Source organism: Megachile rotundata, chromosome 16 (genome assembly GCF_050947335.1).
Source record: "Megachile rotundata isolate GNS110a chromosome 16, iyMegRotu1, whole genome shotgun sequence".
In the NCBI taxonomy this organism is placed as follows: Eukaryota; Metazoa; Arthropoda; class Insecta; order Hymenoptera; family Megachilidae; genus Megachile; species Megachile rotundata.
This window is the reverse complement of record NC_134998.1, coordinates 8,484,130-8,504,488: the sequence shown is the minus strand read 5'-3', so window position 1 is coordinate 8,504,488 and position 20,359 is coordinate 8,484,130. Positions and strand designations below refer to the sequence as shown.

The 20,359-nt window shown below is 29.7% G+C and overlaps 4 protein-coding genes across 10 annotated transcripts; 3 read left to right on the top strand and 1 right to left on the bottom strand.

Annotated features, from left to right (window-relative positions):
• The first annotated feature begins 31 nt into the window (after window positions 1-31).
• On the top strand, window positions 32-4,007 carry Liprin-beta (liprin-beta 1). 3 transcript variants are annotated; one of them, XM_012292681.2, is made up of 10 exons: window positions 32-170; window positions 330-487; window positions 774-935; window positions 1,074-1,199; window positions 1,334-1,415; window positions 2,039-2,337; window positions 2,521-2,697; window positions 2,776-3,147; window positions 3,209-3,386; window positions 3,456-4,007. In XM_012292681.2, the coding sequence occupies exons 1-9, from the start codon at window positions 41-43 to the stop codon at window positions 3,365-3,367; spliced, it is 1,665 nt and encodes a 554-aa protein (XP_012148071.2). In that variant the 5' UTR covers window positions 32-40; the 3' UTR covers window positions 3,368-3,386; window positions 3,456-4,007. The 3 variants fall into 3 exon arrangements, with proteins under 3 accessions (XP_012148071.2, XP_012148070.2, XP_076397044.1); XM_012292680.2 differs by having other exon boundaries at window positions 1,334-1,508; XM_076540929.1 differs by lacking the exons at window positions 32-170; window positions 330-487 and adding an exon at window positions 561-652 and having other exon boundaries at window positions 1,334-1,508.
• A 263-nt stretch (window positions 4,008-4,270) lies between these two features.
• On the top strand, window positions 4,271-9,944 carry hop (tyrosine-protein kinase hopscotch). Of its 2 annotated transcripts, XM_003706422.3 has the most exons (12): window positions 4,273-4,588; window positions 4,699-4,997; window positions 5,075-5,434; window positions 5,649-5,852; window positions 5,929-6,209; window positions 6,300-6,624; window positions 6,711-7,100; window positions 7,276-7,655; window positions 7,730-7,926; window positions 8,009-8,293; window positions 8,371-8,708; window positions 8,782-9,944. In XM_003706422.3, exons 1-12 carry the CDS (start codon window positions 4,487-4,489, stop codon window positions 9,113-9,115), a joined length of 3,495 nt encoding a protein of 1,164 aa, XP_003706470.2. In that variant the 5' UTR covers window positions 4,273-4,486; the 3' UTR covers window positions 9,116-9,944. The 2 variants fall into 2 exon arrangements, with proteins under 2 accessions (XP_012148059.2, XP_003706470.2); XM_012292669.2 differs by lacking the exon at window positions 6,711-7,100 and having other exon boundaries at window positions 4,271-4,588.
• Window positions 9,945-9,982: 38 nt separating this feature from the next.
• On the bottom strand, window positions 9,983-11,628 carry RpS30 (ribosomal protein S30). Of its 3 annotated transcripts, none has more exons than XM_003706421.3 (5): window positions 11,485-11,628; window positions 10,956-11,041; window positions 10,430-10,565; window positions 10,268-10,323; window positions 9,983-10,176 (listed from the first exon to the last, which is right to left on the bottom strand). In XM_003706421.3, exons 2-5 carry the CDS (start codon window positions 11,028-11,030, stop codon window positions 10,045-10,047), a joined length of 399 nt encoding a protein of 132 aa, XP_003706469.1. In that variant the 5' UTR covers window positions 11,031-11,041; window positions 11,485-11,628; the 3' UTR covers window positions 9,983-10,044. The 3 variants fall into 3 exon arrangements, with proteins under 3 accessions (XP_003706469.1, XP_012148057.1, XP_076397068.1); XM_012292667.2 differs by having other exon boundaries at window positions 11,403-11,518; XM_076540953.1 differs by lacking the exon at window positions 11,485-11,628 and adding an exon at window positions 11,252-11,354.
• Window positions 11,629-11,947: 319 nt separating this feature from the next.
• Dcr-1 (Endoribonuclease Dcr-1) lies at window positions 11,948-19,889 on the top strand. Of its 2 annotated transcripts, XM_003706448.3 has the most exons (20): window positions 11,952-12,176; window positions 12,250-12,365; window positions 12,434-12,593; window positions 12,672-12,967; window positions 13,065-13,975; window positions 14,053-14,231; window positions 14,470-14,621; window positions 14,702-14,843; window positions 14,924-15,154; window positions 15,273-15,452; window positions 15,533-15,746; window positions 15,814-15,986; window positions 16,058-16,236; window positions 16,308-16,561; window positions 16,627-17,798; window positions 17,870-18,442; window positions 18,520-18,751; window positions 18,813-19,033; window positions 19,169-19,334; window positions 19,412-19,889. In XM_003706448.3, the coding sequence occupies exons 1-20, from the start codon at window positions 12,117-12,119 to the stop codon at window positions 19,657-19,659; spliced, it is 5,859 nt and encodes a 1,952-aa protein (XP_003706496.2). In that variant the 5' UTR covers window positions 11,952-12,116; the 3' UTR covers window positions 19,660-19,889. The 2 variants fall into 2 exon arrangements, with proteins under 2 accessions (XP_012148052.2, XP_003706496.2); XM_012292662.2 differs by lacking the exons at window positions 18,520-18,751; window positions 18,813-19,033; window positions 19,169-19,334; window positions 19,412-19,889 and having other exon boundaries at window positions 11,948-12,176; window positions 17,870-18,116; window positions 18,217-18,393.
• The last annotated feature ends 470 nt before the right edge of the window (window positions 19,890-20,359 follow it).

Sequence of the window (20,359 nt, the reverse complement as noted above, 5' to 3'; positions counted from 1 at the left end):
AGCTTTTCATGTATGTATCTTTAACATATAGGAATCAACAATGGGTAAAAGCGAAGAAAAAAATGAAAGTACAATATGCCCAAGTGAACCAAGTTTTCTTACAAAGCCATCAAGTAAGGCTAGTAAGATGCTAGAAGCTGCTTTATTACAGATGGATGACATAATTTCTGGTAAATCTATTATTTTTATTGTTATACCTCACAAAAAAATTCATATCATTTATAGAATGAATCTGACTTATTGAGAACGGTAGGCTTTAGCCTTCTCATAAATGTTTAATAATTATTTAAAACATGCTTAAAATTTTATATATTATATATACTTAATAGGTGCTTGCTCAGAAAGTAATAATGAAGGAAACATGGAATGGAAGGATCCTATTAAAGAGGCTACAAAAAATCTTTTAACAGCAATTAAAAGTTCTCCTAGACCTCCGTCTCCTCCAGATATAACTACTACAAAAATTTTACTGGAATGGATGCAACCAGTTAGTAAATTTGAATATTTATATTTATATGTTCATTCATTATACTACATTATTTGATAGTATTGTGTTGTAGATTATGAACTAAAGAACTGAACTAGAAGATAAATTACAAGTTTGTTGTTCTTTTTTATTAAAGGAAACAATATGACAGAAAAATTCACTTAGGTATTATTTTGGATTAGGAAATTGTATTAAATAATTGTTTGAAATTTAAGTATTAAAACAATTATTATTGTGTTTACCTTAAACATTAATATATCATTTGTACAAAATTATAATGTTGCAGGAACGCTTAAGAAAATTAGAAAATGAACGTGAGACATTGCACATGGAAGTATCTGTTTTATCAGAACGGGTGGATGCACAATGTAATAAAATCCAAGAATTGGAAGATATGTTACGGGAAAAAAAGGATTCACTTAGAAGAATGGAGGAGGCATTACAAAAAGTAATTTTATTATCTTATTTATATAATTATAACATGTTTATAATGCTATTATTTCTTTATGTTACTGTATTTTAATTTAATTTGTACTTACATTTTACTATTATTTCCATTTTATTTTAACGATTTTGCTTTTTAAAGGAAATACTTTCAAGAAGCGCTTTAGAAACACAAAAATTAGAGCTTTTAAGCTCTTTATCAGAAATGAAACTCAGACAAGCAAGTTTAGAACATGAAAATCTTCGAAGTACAAGTACCGTATCAAATGTAAGTTAATAGGAATATACAGAATTAAGTATAAATCTAAATATAAAAAAAAGTTTTAAATACGCCTTTTTAAAATTTATATATAACTGTAATGAAAAATAGAGGAAAACATTAGTGTTAGTGGTTTATTATAGGGAGAAAGATTTGGAAGGCATACGAGTCAGTATAGTAGTCTTCCAAGGCCACCGAGTTCTTCGAAGAAAGGCGTAGTGTTTGGTAAGATACCCAGTTTAGTTTATGGAGCACACACGACGGTACCATTGGCCGTTAGAGGAGCATCCGCGAGATGCCTGTCTGCACCTACCTTAGGTTGCGATTGATTTCTCCTTTAAGCATGCATCTTTAGTTTTTGTTTCTTTAATACCTATGTATTTTTTTTGTATGACAGGCAGTCGTGGCTAATATCGAAAAACTTACGTTCATTAACAGTGATTGAAGTTGTTTTTTTAAAGCTTTATTTTCGTGTTTGCATGAATATTTTTATTCGTTTATTCAGCTTTTTATTCGATTGAATAATACATTAAATTAATAATAGTAAACAATAAAGCAATAGTACATATTGAAAATATTTATACAAACTGTTTTATTTTTTAAATGCAATAAATCAGTAGTAATTGATAACATATTTTTTTATTAATATTTTGCGACTAAAAAACATTAAAATATGTAATATTTTAGCCTGATTTAATAATAGCACATAAGAAAGAAAAACGAAAAGGAAATAGAATTAATAATACTCTTGAGTGATTGACTTAATCGACATGTACCAAAGTGTTAGCCATGTATAGTAAACTAAATTGCATATTATAAAATTCTTTAATTATTTGTTTTTATTTCAGCCGAAGAAGAGAAAGCAATTATCATAGAAAACTCGAATTCTCGGGTAGAATTAATTACACAGAAACCTTTGGCAGAACTTTCAATGGAAGAAATTGGAAATTGGCTCGCAAATCTAGGATTAGAATGTTATGCGGGTGAACTTAGACGTTGGGGTGCAACCGGATCAAAGTTATTTGAATGTTCGCAGCAGCAATTAGAAAAGGAACTAGAAATTAAGAATGTTTTTCATAAAAAGAAATTATTGTATGCGATAGAGTCAGAAAAATCCGGTAGTGTTCAATTTCTTGGAGCAGATAAGGTATTTTTTATTGTTTCATCATGAATGGTGTATGTATTTATAAATATATTTATTATTATTATTATATGTATATTTATCATCTTTCACTGTTATTGTTATACAATTTTTTGTATTATAATTTAAAGCTATTTAAAGTGCATGCAAAATATGGTTACGAGTACCATAAATTTTGAAAAATTACAGATGGACAGTGCAGCTGTTTTAAGATGGCTTGATGATATTGGCCTGCCACAGCATAAAGATGCTTTTCAAAATGCTAAAATTGATGGAAGAATGCTGCATCGACTTACTACTGAAGACCTTTTAAATCTCGGCGTCACCGCACAATTGCATGCAGCAAGTCTCAGACGAGGAATTCAGGTATTTCTATATATTTGATTATACATTAATCGCTATAATTCTCCTATCTTTGTTAAAAGAATATATTTAATTTTATAGATACTGAGAGAACTAAATTTTGAATTCGATAATCTTGAAAGAAGATCTATAAACGGGAACGGAATGGACGGTAATAATGTACGTCTTTGGACAAACCATAGAGTGATGGAATGGCTGAGAATGGTTGATTTAGCAGAGTATGCTCCAAATATGAGAGGATCTGGCGTACATGGAGGTTTAATGGTGTACGAAGGCAGATTTACTTCGGAACTATTAGCCACAATACTTAGTATTTCTCCTGGGAAAACTCTACTTCGTAGACATTTAACTACACATTTCAATCAAATTCTTGGTAGAGAAATTGTACAAAGAAAAAGAGAAATAGAGAACACTCTTGGATTCGTTCCACTCACGCTTACTGCTCGTCTAAAGGTAATTTTTTGAAAATTATTTTCATTTCAAATTTATATAACATTTTAAATATGTGATTCAGGTACCAAAGAAATCTCAGTTCACTTTAAAACGTAAAAAAAGCAAAAATGAAGCAGATTATGGTAACTTGGTTTGTCCTCTGGAAACTTCATCACCGGACACTCCGTCAACGCCCACTTCGACCCCGGGCAGTCCCAATTTGAATTCACCTACATTTTAAATATATACATATCAGTCTTGTAAGTTTAATATATAATCTTTTCATTTTATAATTTGTTCTATTTATTAGAATTGTTTAATTCTTTCAGATCCAAGGGCCAACAATCAAAAAAATGTGATTGATTACTTAAATAAGAAATCATCGGGATCATCTATTTCTACTTCTTTATACATCATTAATCAAATTAAAACAATAACAATTGTTTATATTAAACAATGATAATTGAATAACAATTGTTTTCAAAAATATAACTATTGTTTTTATGCAATGAACTTTTCTGAAATGAATTTATACTTCTGATATAACTGTCTTCTATTTAATATATTCTTGTTGTAATTTTCTGTCTTGCAAGCAATAGTCTTCCTCATGTTCAGTTCTATAGAAATTGAATATTTGGTTGGACAAATAAATACCATAAAGTGCCATTTTATATATTGTATATTAAACTGTAAGCGTATATGTCATGTATAAATGCTTTATCAAGCATATACATAGGTAATGAATGGACAATATTCGTTTACTTTTCTGACGTTCATATTTTGAAATAAATTATACAATTGTGATTTTTTATCACTGGAATTATTGTATATTTATATATATCTATATTATAAATATTAAATATACGTATGTGTATTATGTTCGAGACATGTTTTTAAATTCCTATACTGTGTACTCCAATATCCCTAGACCCCTAGTTTTCTGTATCCCTAGTATCTAAAAGGTTATTATTACGGTAAAAGAATGAATAAACAAGCAGTCGGATAAAGTTGAGATAATAGAAAACTTAGTTTTAATATATTAAATAATAATTTTATTCATTTAATTTGAGCTATTTATCAATTTATTATTAATTTAAATATTTTTAATTAATCTTTCTTTGAATAAATATAGATATAGCTTGTTTAACCAATCTACAATAGTTGCATAAATTTAATATTTTTACCAATATGTATGAATAACATAGTTGTGACGTAATCTTTAGTTTATTATCATGGCTATCGTGCTTTTTCATTGACATGCGCACAGAGTTCAGTTTGCGTTGTAAACGTTGTAAATAAACGATACGCAATGGGATAATTGAAGTAACAAAATGTGAGAACGATATAATTGTTTAAAACAATGGAAAACGATCGACACGCGATCGTTTATGTTGCAAATGAGGAAAAGGAATTAACTTATCCAATTACTTATGGACAAACAATTGAAGATCTTTGTATCAAGGTATATGAAATTATTTAAAAACTATAGTTATTCTTTCTTTATTCAGCTATATTTTAGCATAAAATTGGCCTTTTATTTAGTGCATTAATAAATAATAATAAATCTTTCAGATCTGTAAATATTTAGGCATAGGTCCAGTGGCCAAGCATCTTTTTGCCCTTAGAAATCATCACACAAAACTATGGTATTCGCTGGCTCATCGTTTAGAAGCAAAAGATAAAAACAAGTTTGATTTTAGACTAAGATTTAAACCATCGAGCTTATATAGATTAAAACAAATTGATGCAAATGCTTATGATTACTACTTTCAACAAGCACGTTCAGATGTTATGGATAATAAGGTACCAGATATTGTTTATGAGAGACATAAACAAGAATTAATTGGTCTTGGTGTTAGTGATATGTACAGGTTTGTATATAATCTGTCATCTGAAAATATTATAGTTTCTTAATATTAATATCAATTAATATACTTGTTGTTTATAGAGTGATGTTAGAAAAGAAAGTACCAAGAGAAACAGTAGAATCTGAATACAGAAAATATATTCCTAAAGAATGTATAAAGCGCCATGCATTTTTTATCAAAAAACCAATTCATAATGCACTTCGTAAAATATCTGGTTATGATGCAAATTATGTTAAAGAGCAATATTTGAAACAGTTTCAATGCATGGCACCAAATTATCCATCTGAAGAATATGAAGCTTTAATGGATAGAGGTTTTCAAAATCCTCCGGCAAAAGTGTCTTTGAGAATCAATGTAAATGAAGTGAAATATTATGAAACAGTTGCTACTTCATGGACTACATTGTGTGCAATTGAAGATTTATGTTTTATTTCTATAAGGTTCAAAAATTAGTCATTTCTCTAAATATAAAATTCTTTTTTGTATAGAGTAGCAGATTACATAATTTTTATAACATAAATTTCTTTGTTACACATGCAGAATGTTAAAGGAAAAATTATTCAAACTTAAATGAAGTTTTATTTATAAAATGTTTGTATTTTACCATGCAGGATAATTCATTATACTTATACTATAATTTTATTTATTTTTTAGACAAGATAATACAGTGGAAATATCACGAAAGAATGGTATACCTTCGTATTTAAAATTTTCAAAAAACACATTCTTAATGTCCTTCGTTTCTGCGCTGGATGGTTATTATCGTTTAGCAGTTAAATGGACATTTAACTTGTGTGGTGAAATTGTTACTCCTTCTTTGGAAAGATTATATAAATTAAAATGCCATGGTCCAGTTGGGTAAGATTCTGTTTATATCAATTAATGTAATTGTGATACATTACTATTGTTACTAAAGAACTATTCATTATTATAGGCAAGAATTCTCATATGCAAAACTACAAGAGAAACGAGCAAATAAACCAGGCTGTTACCTTCTCAGGGAAAGTGAAACTGAGTATGACGTATATTATTTAGATGGATACAATAAAGAAGGAAAGCTATTTTCTAAAAGAATAGAAGAAAAAGTTTTATCAAATGATTTTATCATTGTCGGTAGTCCTAATCGCTACAATTCATTGGCACAGTGTGTTTTGTCTTTTCAAGATTCTGAAGGACAGTCATATCTTACAGAATGTTTACCACCTTCAGAGTATGGTAAATTAAATGAACTGTAATGGATAAATTTTCAAAGCAAAACTTGTTATTTAAAGTACAAAAGAACTGATTTATGTTTTAATTGTTCAGATAAATCACCACTGCTACTTTGTGCTCCTGAAAGTGCAGTTAGCGAAGTTGCAGCAGATGAAGAAATTGTTGCTTCAGTTTTAGAAACTGGACCACGTTGTGTACCTCAAAATCAACTTGAAATTTATAAACCTTTCTTAAGAACCACTAGAAGCCAGCATTATTCACCGACAGTTCTTCATAGAGCAATCTGGAGATTAACTAAAGGGAAAAAATTAGAAGTCGCACTTAAAATTTTGAAACAAGAAGAAGAGACAAATTATACAAAAGAATTTTTAGAACTTGCTGGAAAATGGTCTCAGCTACGATCCGGGACTCTTGTGAGGTAGATATTTTGAAATTAACTTCAACAACAAAACTGTACATGTCAAAATCATATTGTTAGTATAATAATTTGATGTACTCTATCAGGTTATATGGTTTAACAGTAACACCATCGATTGGAATGCTTTTGGAATTGGTACGGCATGGTACTCTTGATGAATATTTACGTAGTTCTTCTTCTCAAACTGTTAAAACTGTAGATATGGTAGAAGCTACAGCTTGTCTAGCTACCGCTCTTTGGCATCTCGAAGAGAACGGTGTAGTTCATGGTAACATTAGATGCAATAAACTCCTAGTACATGCCCATACTAATAACAGCTTTGTAGTAAAACTTGCCGATCCAGGAATATTTGTGTATAAGGAAACAGATATTCATTGGTTACCTCCAGAAACATACAACAATCCAGAATTAGCTAGGTATAGTTTCCAAGCAGACGTTTGGGCTGTGGGAACGACAATTTGGCAAATCTTTGCTAGGTAAAATAAAATAATCAACAATTTTATTTTATTATTACAGTATTATCTAAACTTACTCCAATAGAATGATCTTTTATTATACAAAATAAATTTTTGCTTAATGCCTACTGTAAACAAAAATATTTATTAATTCTCGTATATGCAATGTAATAAGTTGAATATTACTCCATTTTAGAGGAGCCACGTTATTAGAATTTCAAAATGCTGCTGTTATGAAGAAATATTATGAATCTGGGAAACGTTTGCCTATTCCAAATGGCTGTCCTACAGAAGTGTATAGACTGATGCTTGACTGTTGGGGAGATCTAAATGGCTCTAGAAAACAACCACAAGCAATTATGAGAGATATTAATCAAATTTTGTATCAAGTATATAATTCTCGCAGAAGTCATGCTTATGCAACAGCATTTCCTAAACTGTTTAGTTCTGAATTAAAAAAGCATAGTCAAGATAATTCTGATACCAGTGATGATAACAAGTCAATAAATAGTGAATCAAGGGCTAGTAGTCTTCTTACTGACAATACAAGTCTTCCTTGGAATGATACGGATGATAGTAAGATAATAATTTATTTTTTATAATGATATTCGTTTAAATGATGATTTTACATACTCTTACTTTAATTGCAGGTACACAAAGTTTAATTAACTTTAACGGTACCAGTGTAGGTAGTACAGAAGACTTGTCTGCATACTTAAGTTGGTTATCCAATACAAGAAGAGATTCAGAAGGTGGTTCAATATCTCAAAATAATGTTCCTAATATGAATTGTATTGATCACTCTGCTCAAACACTGCGAATAAGACATCCCGGTGACTTAGATGAGGTAATTAGGTTCTTCTTTTCCAAAAGTTAATCATTTATTTAAAGTACAATAATAAAATTAGATTGTATTAAATAAAAAACAGATGATAGGAAGAAATGAACAAGGAGTTGAAGAAGACTCCGACTCCAGAGGAAGCAGTAACGATTCGTTAGGTCAAATGCGAGGAATTTATGAATTAGATATCGATTGCAATGTAATTTTGCAAGGTAGAATTGGTCAAGGTTTCTACGGGGAGGTTTATAGGGGAACTCTCGAGAGAGAAAATGGAAAAGATACAGAACCTCAACAAGTTGCTATTAAAAAATTAAAAACCAAAGCACTCGAAGCAGACATAAGGGATTTCGAAAGAGAAATTGCCATAATGAAGGTAGTATCATCATTCATAAATTCGATATTAATAATAATACTTCAGTAACAAAGATATAATGAAATTTAATTTTATAGACTCTGAAACATCCGAACGTAGTAGAAATTTTGGGAGTAATATCAGAGCCTGAAGTTTGTTTAGTAATGGAATATGTAAAGCACGGTTCATTACAAAGTTATCTATTAATTCATAAACAAGAATTATCGCATAAGAGATTATTAGGGTTTGCATTGGATATTGCAACAGGAATGGAATATTTAGGTAGCATGAGTATTGTTCATAGAGATCTTGCTGCAAGAAATATTTTAGTTGCTGACGAAAACAAGGTGAAAATCAGCGATTTTGGGCTGGCACAAGTTACTGGAAAAAATGATTATTATATTTTACAAACTGATCGTGGTCTTCCTATTAAATGGTATTTAATTTTCCCATTTATTGTTTTACGTTGTACCAACATAAGTAAGTAAATTCAACTATACTTTTTGTAGGTATGCTCCAGAAAGTATTCGAGATGGGAAATTCTCAACTCGATCAGATGTATGGTCTTTTGGTGTAACAATGTACGAAACATTTGGTTATGGAGAAGAACCGCGATTACCTGGGCTCGATTCAAGTATAGAACGTCTTCAAAATGAGCAAGAAAAAGGAAGTACTGAACTATTAGCTGCGCTAGAAAGAGGCACTCGTCTTCCTTGCCCATCTACTTGCCCTCAAGCGATTTATATAAAACTTATGTATCCCTGTTGGCATTTACAAAGTCATCAAAGGCCAGATTTTGCAACTCTTTGCAAAGATATCAGAGATTTACTTCTTCAGTACTAGGAAACAAAAATAGAAGCTACGCGTTATTAGATCCTTTTGTACTTTGAAAATGTAAATGAAAGAGAGAGTTCAGTGATTTTTAATTGTACAGTTTCATTGAGTTTTGATGTATTGTCTTAATAATACAGTTTTAAATAACTTTGATTTATGGACAGATTAGATTAACAATATATAGTTTATTATATTTTAACTACTGCTATTGAGAATAATATTTTTTAAAAGTGAAGAAATACGTTTTCTTGTTGCAGCTGAAGTATTATATAATGTATAAAGTATTCAATTATCAAGTAAATAATTGATGATTTTATCAATAATTTAAATAAAATAATCGAAGAATAAATAATAATTGTGGTACTGCATAGATAAGTGTTTCATAATAATGAATTTTTAATAATGAATTCATTAATCTTTACAATTAATGACTACCATACACTTTTAAGATAGTGAAGTTTATACCACAATAAACAATGTACAAACAAAAATAAGTATTGAAATAGAAAGCCTCTGATATGTTTGGTGTCTGAAATTTTTTACTTGTATCTAGTCCATAAGTTTTATCAAATTTTTGTTTCGAGTTAGAAAATGCATAGTGTGTATGCATTGATGTATGTATGTATATTTACGTATTTACTACATTCTGAAGTATGTGCAAGTGTGTATTTATAATTTTATTTTACGGTTATGTATGTAATTTCTCATAAATTGTAAATTGTTTTACGAAGGAACATATTTTTGTTGAGTTTGTTTCATAGACTCTGTAACACTTCTTTAATATTTGTAAATATTTCATGTATTGATTAAAGTTAATCAAAATTATTAATGATTTTAATTCAAATCGAGATTTTTAATACAATGGGAAATAAACTGTTTTGTTTAAAGTTTTTTTTTTAATTTATTTTCAGCATCATTACATGTGTAGTTTTATACAATTATGAATTAGAATTAGCGTTTGGTCCGCGACGACGACCAAAGGATTGGACAACGTTCACGAATCTTCTGTTATATTGGATCCTTCTTTTAGCTCGGCCAGTCTTCTTCTTACTCTTTTCCTGCTTTTCTACCTATACAATGGAAGATAAAAATTTGTAAAAACCAGACCAAGTTTAAAGTGACTATTTGTTTTCAATCAATTACTAATTGTAATTCACTTACTTTTGGGGTTTGTGCCTTTACTTTTCCAGCACGAGCTAAAGACCCATGCACCTTACCTTAAAAATTAAAATAGTACAATTAACATTATTACTTATTTAAATATGAAATACACAATTTAAGTTCTGAATAGTATAGTAACTTGAAAAGGAAATGAATACTTACCACCAGGAAGAGAAACTGTTAGTTCCAAAACATTGGATGTAAGTTCTCCTACTAATGCTTCATTTTGTAACAGAAAGCCAGAACAGTACAGATTGAACTCTGTGTTTGCAGCAGCATCTAACTCCACAATTTTTTTCTGCAAAATGAATGTAATTTACATTCTCACATGAAGTCATTTGCAACCAAATAAACAATGTTAATTACTTTATCATGCATGTTTTTGTAAAATATAAGCATGATTAAATATAATATTGTTAACGAACAATTGCGAATGATGACCAATAAAAATGTATTTGATCACCAGCTCATAAATTCGTTGTTTGATATTGCGTCGTTGCTCGTGCCAGAAATATAAAGATCTACTTCTGGATTATCATTCGACGCAATTATTGAAGAGATATGCCTACTTAGATAATGAAAAAATTGTTTCCTTTATATTTTAAATACAGATGTTTTTATCTAACTTTGAAATTAAAAAAGTTATTCAGATTTTAACTAAGACAATATAATAACATCATCAATGTACCTTTAATTCTGCAATAGTCTCATTTTCATGTGACTCGACAACAGTCGTGTGATCTCCTCTAATTTGTAGCTGCATGTTTGCTCGCTCTGAAAACAGTGAAATTTATATACAAATAATTTAATATGCATAAAACATTGCTTTAAATAAAATTATTATCTAAACTGAATACAAGTTATATACAAATAAACGATTACTCTTTTATACACGTGCACACGTATAAAATATTATCATGTACATATGCAGCATATAACTTTAAGAAAAATAAACTTTAAACAAACCACTTTAAAAATTTTTACTTCGGTTTAATTTTATAGGCGTAAAATACGGATAACAAAGATGTTCAATGAAAAATGGATGATTAACACATGTTAATACAAAAAACATATTTAACTGTTAGGTAACCATTTTTGTTATTAAAATATGTTTATAATATAAAATGCCACTAACCAAATGTTTTACTAATATAGATTAACCGTTTACTAATATATTTATAATACGAAAAGGAAGAAACAATGGAATACGAACTTACTTGCAACGCAATAACGACTGAAAAGACTCTCGAATTGAAGTTGTTAAAAATTGTAATCAACTATCGATAATGGACGATTAATCGATTTTGTTATCATCGATAATGATTTATCAGTAATAATCATAAATTTTATTTTCTTTATCACATTTTCAATTAATTTCAAGGTTTATAAGATAGTATACGACGATAAAACTTGGTAAAAGTGTTACACATACATAATACTTTTAAATGCTTTATACAGTACTTTCTCAGTTACAATTTTACTCGTGTACGTATTATAAAATTTTATTATATTTCCTGTAAAAGTAAAGAAAGAAACATTGAATATTCTATATTATAATTATAAAACTAAATAAAAATGATAACCAATCAAATTGCGATCTGCAAATAGTGTCCCTATGCGAAATTATAGGGAAAATACTAGGGGATTCCTTTCCCAATATTTTCCCTAACCATCGTTCAGTCGACTGTTCACATATAATCACACATACAAGTACTGCATATGTCAATCGTATCCGTAGCTGCTCTGTCTTGATTCTAAAATTGAATTGAAATCTGACAACAAAACTTAATAAAATACAAACATAAATGCATTTTTCTTTTAGTTACAAACAGTACAAGTTATAGGTTCCATGGCATTTCCACTAAACGATCAGATTTATACAAAATCTTTTACACCTAGAGAATACCAAGTAAGTTACTTGAAAGATTTTGTATGAAGGTATTATTTATTATATGCTGAATTTAAAATAATCGTTCTTATAGGTAGAATTGTTTTATGCAGCAAGAAATAAAAATATTATTGTCTGTCTAGGAAAAAGTTATGAACAAACTTTTATAGTTATAAAATTGATTCAAGAATTTGCTGCGAACAATAGAAGGTAGTACAATACAGCTATGATTAATTTTTCTTTTTAATTCTATTTGGATCTTTTGTATGTACATTTAGGCCACTAAGTGAAGGAGGAAAACGTTCATTGTACATATTAACAGATGAGGAAAAATGTATTATAAAAGCAAGTTACATACAACAATTGACAGATTTAAAAGTATTAATGTATACTGCTTGTTCATCCAACGAATTTGTAGACAAATTTGAAACTTCTCATGTAAGATACACAAATGTTTTTATGACCCTTTTTGTATTTATGTATTCAATATCTTTCATTTATGAAATTTCTCTTTAGGTACTAGTTTTAACATCTGAAGTATGTACAAAATTATTGGCTGAGAAAAAAATTTTACCACATCAGATAAATCTAGTCATAGTTGATGAGTGCCATAAATTTATAAATGATAATAAATTAAAATTTATTTTGCAAACTTTTCTATCTTGCACTGATGTTCCTAGAATTATAGGATTAGCTGTACCATTGTTTAATTTAACACAAGAACCTGGGAGACTAGGTTTAGAAATAGAAAAAGTAGAAACCACATTTCAGTGTGAAGTTGAAACAGCTAGTGATATATTATCTATATTAAGGTAAATACATTTTTTTACTGTGTCAGCATAATTCAGAAATAGAAATATTTACTTTGTAGCAGTAATTAAAATTATAATAATGGTAATTATTAAACAGGTATAGTCCTAAGGCTAAAGAATACATAGTGGAATATTGTAATGGTGAAAAAGGAGAGTTACACATTACTATTAAAAATTATATATTACATGCTATTGAATTTTTACGCGATCATCGTCATGATCCAACAGAAATTTATAATGAAGAGTTTTATGAGGATATTCAAAAAATACCTGATCCTACAGAGAAGCCCTTTGAAATGATGCAAGACTTTTTACATGTATTAGAAACTCTTGGACCATGGTGTGCCGATCGTGCCGCACTTGCTCTTTTGATATTAACAGAAAAATTGAAAATAAAAACCCCTTATGAAAGGCATTATTTATTATTGAACATGGTCGCATCAGTTTTTATGAAGATACGAGCTTTGTGCGATAATGCATTTGAAATTTTGTCTGATAAAGAGAGGATATATAAGTATACTACTCCAAAAGTTCATAGATTATTGCAAGTCTTGAAAACCTATACACCATATTATAACAAGGATGTCAAAAATTCTGATAGTAAAATAAATGGTGAAAATAGTTCTCAAAAATTACATGTAAATAACAGAGAAAATTATATTAGAGATAAATTTATTCATGGCAGGAAAGGTAATGAAGAAAATGATAAAAGACCATTTAAATTTCAAAGACATATGCGTGGAGCTACGGATCCTGATTTACTCTGTGGAGTAATCTTTGTAGATAAAGGATTTGTAGCAAAGGTTCTGTTTTATTTATTAAATGAAATATCTGCACATGATGAAGATTTAGAATTTTTATCGCCTCTTTATACGATTGAAAGGAATACAGATGATGTCAGTTATTCAAAAGATTTAGAAATAGAACACAAAAAACAAGAAGAAGTTTTGAAAAAATTTAGGATACATGAATGTAATTTATTAATTTCAACTTCCATTTTAGAAGAAGGTTTGTTATCAATTAACTTTATCATTAAAAAATAATTTTTTAAAGCAATGAATTAAACTTCACATTATTTTTATTAGGCATTGATATTCCAAAATGTAACTTTGTAATGAGATATGATTTTCCAAAAACGTATCAGTCCTATGTACAATGTAAAAGTCGAGCTAGAGCTATAGATGCCTTACATGTATTATTAGTACCAAAAGAAACGTCAAAGGAGTGCATTTGGCAATTAGCACAGTATCATTATATAGAAAAGGTACTAAGTTATAATATACATTATTTTCTCAACTATTTTAATCATGAATTACGGTAAAATTTAATTGAATATATAAAATGGATCTGATGCTTAATTAATGATTATAATGTCTACTCGATTTAATTTATTCATGACCTTCAGTGTGTACCAGTTTTAATATCAACCATTTAATGTGGTTCATTACCTGTGTCCATCCCAGTCGAAAATTTTAATGGAAGAGCATCAATCTATTTTGTAGACTTTGTTAATAAAGTGTTCTAATAACGAACCATCTGAAGAAGAAGAAAACGAAGCAGACATGTATGCTGCTATGATACCACACTATAAACCGCTCAGTGAAGATGATGCACCTAAAGTAACGTTTAATTCTGCTATATCATTGGTAAACAGGTAATATAATATGAACGTTCTAAAGGCTTTTTATTAAAGTTTCCAGCATTATTTCATGCTAGAAAATTTTTTCCATGTAGGTACTGTGCCAAATTACCTAGTGATACTTTTACAAGACTAACTCCAGAGTGGTCTATTGAGCAGATAAATTTAGACAATATGCCTATGTACGTCTGTTCTTTACGGTTACCTATAAATTCTCCAGTGAAATATGCTGTATCGGTAAATATTTGTTTTATAATGATTTAGAAGTTACATGTTAAGAAGTTATAATTACATGCTCATTTATAATATCATTTCAGTCATATCCTATGCCTAATAGAGCTATGGCAAGACGAATGGCTGCCTTGCAATTATGTATTGATTTACACAGAAAGAATGAAATAGATGATAATTTACTACCTATTGGGAAGGAAAATTTTAAAGCTAAACCAGAAGATGCAGAAGTACCCGCTTTACCAGATGAAATTAAAGTAGATTTTTCTGAAGCTCGACCTGGAACAACTAAACGGAGACAATATTATTATAAAAAGGTTTGATTTAGTAAAAGTGCATTAGCATGCAACAGCAGAAAATTTATTCAGGATGGAAAATGTCCACATTTGAGAAACAGTGCCTTTAAAATTATCAAATTAATAATGAATTTTTCAGACAGCTAACGCGTTAACAGATTGTAGACCAATAGTCGGAGCTCCTTCTTATCTGTATCATATTAATATGGTTCTAAGTTGTGCCTTACCTGAAGAACAAAATACCAGAGGTCGGCGGATATATCCTCCTGAAGAATCAGCTATTGGTTTTGGTATTATAACACTGAAAGAAATTCCTAAAGTAATAAGTAAACCATAAAAACACTTATCTTAAGATATCACAAAATATGCATCAAAGTAATGCTTAATTCTTTGTTTCAGTTATGTCCATTCCCTATTTACACCAGATCAGGAGAAGTGCATGTACAGTTGAAACTCAGTAAATGCACCGTAGTTTTAAATGAAATACAAATAGAAAAAATTTCCACCTTCCTTAATTATACTTTTACAAATGTATTACGATTGCAACAATATTTAATGCTTTTTGATCCTAATGCTTCAGAGAACTCGTATATGATTGTACCTGTAAAATTAGGTAATTACGGAAATTTTTATTAATATTAGTATTTAACACTATGTATATGACTTTACATTTTTAACAGATACTGAGTCTGACGTCACTGTAGACTGGGAATTTTTGGAATGTATATACAACAATCGAACTACAGTGCCAACTAAAGTTCCGGAGGAGGATAGAAAAGACTTTAAATTTGATGCATCAAAGTATCAGGATGCAGTAATTATGCCTTGGTATAGAAATCAAGACCAACCTCAGGTATATTAATAGAATTATAGTTAAGAAAAATTACAATTTTAAGTATAATTAATTCTCTTTATGTATTTCAGTATTTTTATGTTGCTGAAATTTGCACAAACTTAAATCCTAAATCTTCCTTTCCTGGCGATGATTATAGTACCTTCGAAGAATATTATTTTAAGAAATATGAAATACAAATACAAAATTTAGATCAACCTCTGTTAGACGTGGATCACACATCAGCTAGATTAAACTTTCTAACACCCAGGTAGTATACAAAATTTTTATAATTATAATTCTAGGAAATAACATGTACATTTTGTAATGATTCTTTTGTAGGTATGTTAACCGGAAAGGTGTTGCTTTACCTACAAGTAGCGAGGAAACCAAACGAGCAAAACGAGAAAATTTAGAACAGAAGCAGATTCTTGTGGCCGAGTTGTGCGCAATTCATCCGTTTCCTGCATCATTATGGAGACAAGCAGTTTGTCTACCATGTATTTTATATAGAATTAATGCCTTATTACTTGCCAATCAAATACGATGTCAAGTTGCACAAATGATAAATTTAGGACAACAAAATTTAGCTCCTGGTATGTATAATGAGAAGTTTTTTCATATTTTTATAATATTAATATATGATATTGTTCATTCATAGATTTTGAGTGGCCAGCATTAGACTTTGGCTGGAGTTTAGCAGAAGTTCTAAAGAAGTCCAAAGAATCTGAAAAAACGAAGGTGGCTAAAACTGAAACTACCCAATCAAATTCTTTAAGTAATACGGTGGAAAAATATCAAGCTATGCCTGAAAAGACGATGAACAACTTTAACGAACTTGATATGGAGGATTTGAATGATAAAGAATATGAACTTGAATTAGAAAATGATAACTTAACAGATAAAGAGTTAGAAATATCAAATGAAGAACAGGAATTAGAAATTGGCACTTGGTCAAATGACATGGCAGTGAACGCTATTGATTGCGAAACGAATGACTTGAAGTCATTTCCAGTGAATGTAACTGTTTTACCAAATAATTTCAACTGGAGCGACATTCGATACGGTTCTCCTGCATGCGAATCGGACTATGACGGATATGTATCGGATGATATTTATAGCGATGGATTTGCAGACACATCCGATGAAAGTGAAGATGAAAATAGAGGATTACGCATTTCCTATATGGGAGAGAATGTGGCAGAAGCCATAGAGGACGAAAAACAAATATCTAAACAAGAGATAAATAAAAAAATTTTAGATTTATTAGAAACGGAAAAAAATTTAGACACTTTATGGTCTTATACAGAAGAAAAGGAAGAATCTTTAATCGCAAAACACAAATTAACTCACTATGAATTTACAAAACTAAGAGAATGTGAAATAATGGAGAATGGATCTTTTATATCCTGTGATAACGAAATAATAATTAAAAGGAAAAATTCGTTTAATTCACCGTTTGAAGACAATTCATCAGATTATAGACACAAACCTTATGTACAAAATATTGTTAACAAGTTTACCACAGAAGTATTAAATAACAACAACATTTCACAGCCAGTAAAACAAAAATCAAACAGTTCCAAATTTACATATCATCCGAGCAATAATCTTTTTAGTTTCGATTTCCAACCGGAATTGGAAAATCATCCAGGACCAAGTCCCAGTTTAATTTTGCAAGCTTTGACTATGTCCAACGCGAATGATGGTATTAATTTAGAGCGGTTAGAAACTATTGGAGATTCTTTTTTAAAATATGCCATAACTACTTATTTGTATTGTACTTATGATAACATACATGAAGGCAAACTGAGTCACTTAAGATCAAAACAGGTATTAAAAGTGAAACATTATCTATCCTATCTTATATTTTTTTCTTTTTAGTGAAATGAAATTTCTTTTAGGTGAGCAATTTAAATTTATACAGATTAGGAAGGCAGAAAATGTTGGGTGAGAGTATGATAGCGACAAAATTTGAACCACACGACAACTGGTTGCCACCATGTTATTATGTTCCAAAGGAACTTGAACAAGCACTTATTAAATCTGGCATACCTTCTACCTTATGGAACCAAGCTGACATTCCAACTTTACAAGCTGTCAATCCAAACGAGATAACTCAACTTGTTCGAGAAACAGAACAGAAATTGGGTATCATGAAAGATGAACTTGTTAGGAATGAAGCTATACTTTCAAACAATCTAGATAACTTGCGTTGTTTTATACCTTACAATTTAATTACTCAACATAGCATTCCTGATAAAAGTATCGCAGACTGTGTGGAAGCATTGATTGGAGCCTACTTAATTGCTTGTGGACCTAGAGGAGCATTACTTTTCATGGCTTGGTTAGGGATTCATGTTTTACCCATGGAAGAAATTTGTATTGTACAAGAAACTGAACCAGAAGAAAGAATTCCTGGTAGTACACCATACGTAAAAGGAACGAACGATCAGGGTGAAGTAACATGGATACAGGTAATTAAAATTGAACGATTATAAATAAATCTTTAACTAAATTCAATTTTAAATAATAAAGAAAATTATCATTATAGATTCGTTATGGAAAGTTGGAGGAACCACAAAATCCTCTGCTTCGATACATCCCTAATCCAGAACAGGAATTATTGATGATGCTCGATGGATACGAAGAACTGGAGAAAAATATAGGATATAAATTTAATGATATAAGTTACCTGTTGCAAGCATTTACTCATGCGTCATATCAACCCAATAAGTTAACAGACTGTTATCAACGTTTAGAATTTCTTGGAGATGCAGTTTTAGGTAATTTATTGTATTAAATTCTTTCATTATAATTTATTTAATTTATTATTTATAATTTTAGATTATTTAATAACGAGGCATTTGTATGAAGATGCTCGACAACACTCTCCAGGAGCTTTAACGGATTTGCGATCAGCTTTAGTTAACAATACTATATTTGCTTCTTTAGCGGTTAGATGTGGATTTCATAAATATTTTCGACATCTTTCTCCGGGTTTAAGCGTTGTAATAAATCGTTTTGTTAGAATTCAAGAAGAAAACGGACATTCCATTAGTGAGGAGGTAAGCAGTTTATTTGAAAGAATACATTGGACTTAAGTAGATTAATAAGTCCAAAAATAATTGGAAACTAGAACATAATATATATTCTACATTATGGTGCAAACAAGTGATACAATTGTATATTTAATTTTGCAGTATTATTTAATTGGGGAAGAAAAATGTGAGGAAGCTGAAGACGTGGAAGTACCAAAAGCATTAGGTGATGTTTTTGAATCATTAGCTGGTGCAATTTATTTAGATAGTGGGATGTCTTTAGATGCAGTATGGAGTGTATATTACGTGATCATGAAAAATGAAATCGGTAATTACTTCTTTCTTTTATTTGTACATGTATCTTGCAAAAGGTGAAATAGTAATGTATGTACTTTATTATTTCAGAACAATTCAGCACCAATGTTCCTAAATCTCCAATTAGAGAATTATTGGAATTAGAACCTGAAACAGCGAAATTCGGGAAACCAGAAAAATTGGCCGATGGACATAGAGTTAGAGTTACAGTGGATGTTTTTGGCAAAGGGTCCTTCAAAGGAATTGGAAGAAATTACAGGATTGCAAAGTGTACAGCTGCAAAATGTGCTCTAAAGAAATTAAAACAAATGCAAAATTATCCAAGAGACAAAGTATGACAACACACACATTATTAAAATAGAATTAGAATACAAGAAACAAAGTAAATCTCTTTACTATTATTTAAATTTCGTTCATTTGCGTTTACGAACTTTTAATATTAATAATTTTCATGTTTTTAACTTAATGTAATGTTACCTTAATATTAAAATATGAACCTGTAAAGTTGAGTTAAACAGAATAAGATTTATTACCATAGTTGTTAATAAAATTTCTGAAGTACATATTTCATCAAGCTGTAAATATTTAAAACAATAATAATGATATACTACACTTATAAATTAAAAGACTACTCTAAATATGTAATGTACAGTCAACAGCCTTATTAAGTATAGGGGAACAAATACCATAGGAAAACTTAAGTCCTAAATTACCAAATCCCTAGATCCTTTAAAAGCTTAAAATATCAAATTCTCATATTCCAAAATTTTTAAACGCGGAGTTTCTCAGCTTCTCCATATGAAGGCGCTACTTTATTCTGAGAGCTACTTTTACCTCTCTGACAAAAGTAAACATATTCTTTGAATATGTTATGTATCACATTACATCCACAAATCCGTTAGGCTCCGCTGAATCAACAGGGAGAGAAAGAAAAGGTCTCTCCTACCATTTACCCAACTTTCTCATGTTCAGGCCTTGACAGTTCAACAAAGTCTGACTTCTGTCAACGCTCATAAAAAACAAGAATGAATCAGACAA

Coding starts and splice junctions, on each gene's coding strand:
- hop (XM_003706422.3), top strand. CDS start 4,487: ATGGAAAACGATCGACACGCGATCGTTTATGTTGCAAATGAGGAAAAG. Junction 8,294..8,370: donor GAGAAATTGCCATAATGAAG/GTAGTATCATCA, acceptor TTAATTTTATAG/ACTCTGAAACATCCGAACGT. Junction 8,709..8,781: donor CGTGGTCTTCCTATTAAATG/GTATTTAATTTT, acceptor TACTTTTTGTAG/GTATGCTCCAGAAAGTATTC.
- Liprin-beta (XM_012292680.2), top strand. CDS start 41: ATGGGTAAAAGCGAAGAAAAAAATGAAAGTACAATATGCCCAAGTGAA. Junction 171..329: donor GATGGATGACATAATTTCTG/GTAAATCTATTA, acceptor TATACTTAATAG/GTGCTTGCTCAGAAAGTAAT. Junction 1,200..1,333: donor GTACAAGTACCGTATCAAAT/GTAAGTTAATAG, acceptor GGTTTATTATAG/GGAGAAAGATTTGGAAGGCA.
- Dcr-1 (XM_003706448.3), top strand. CDS start 12,117: ATGGCATTTCCACTAAACGATCAGATTTATACAAAATCTTTTACACCT. Junction 14,844..14,923: donor CAGTGAAATATGCTGTATCG/GTAAATATTTGT, acceptor ATATCATTTCAG/TCATATCCTATGCCTAATAG. Junction 15,987..16,057: donor GAAATCAAGACCAACCTCAG/GTATATTAATAG, acceptor TATGTATTTCAG/TATTTTTATGTTGCTGAAAT.
- RpS30 (XM_076540953.1), bottom strand. CDS start 11,339: ATGTTTTTTGTATTAACATGTGTTAATCATCCATTTTTCATTGAACAT. Junction 11,042..11,251: donor GCCTATAAAATTAAACCGAA/GTAAAAATTTTT, acceptor CACTGTTTTCAG/AGCGAGCAAACATGCAGCTA. Junction 10,324..10,429: donor AACAGTTTCTCTTCCTGGTG/GTAAGTATTCAT, acceptor TTAATTTTTAAG/GTAAGGTGCATGGGTCTTTA.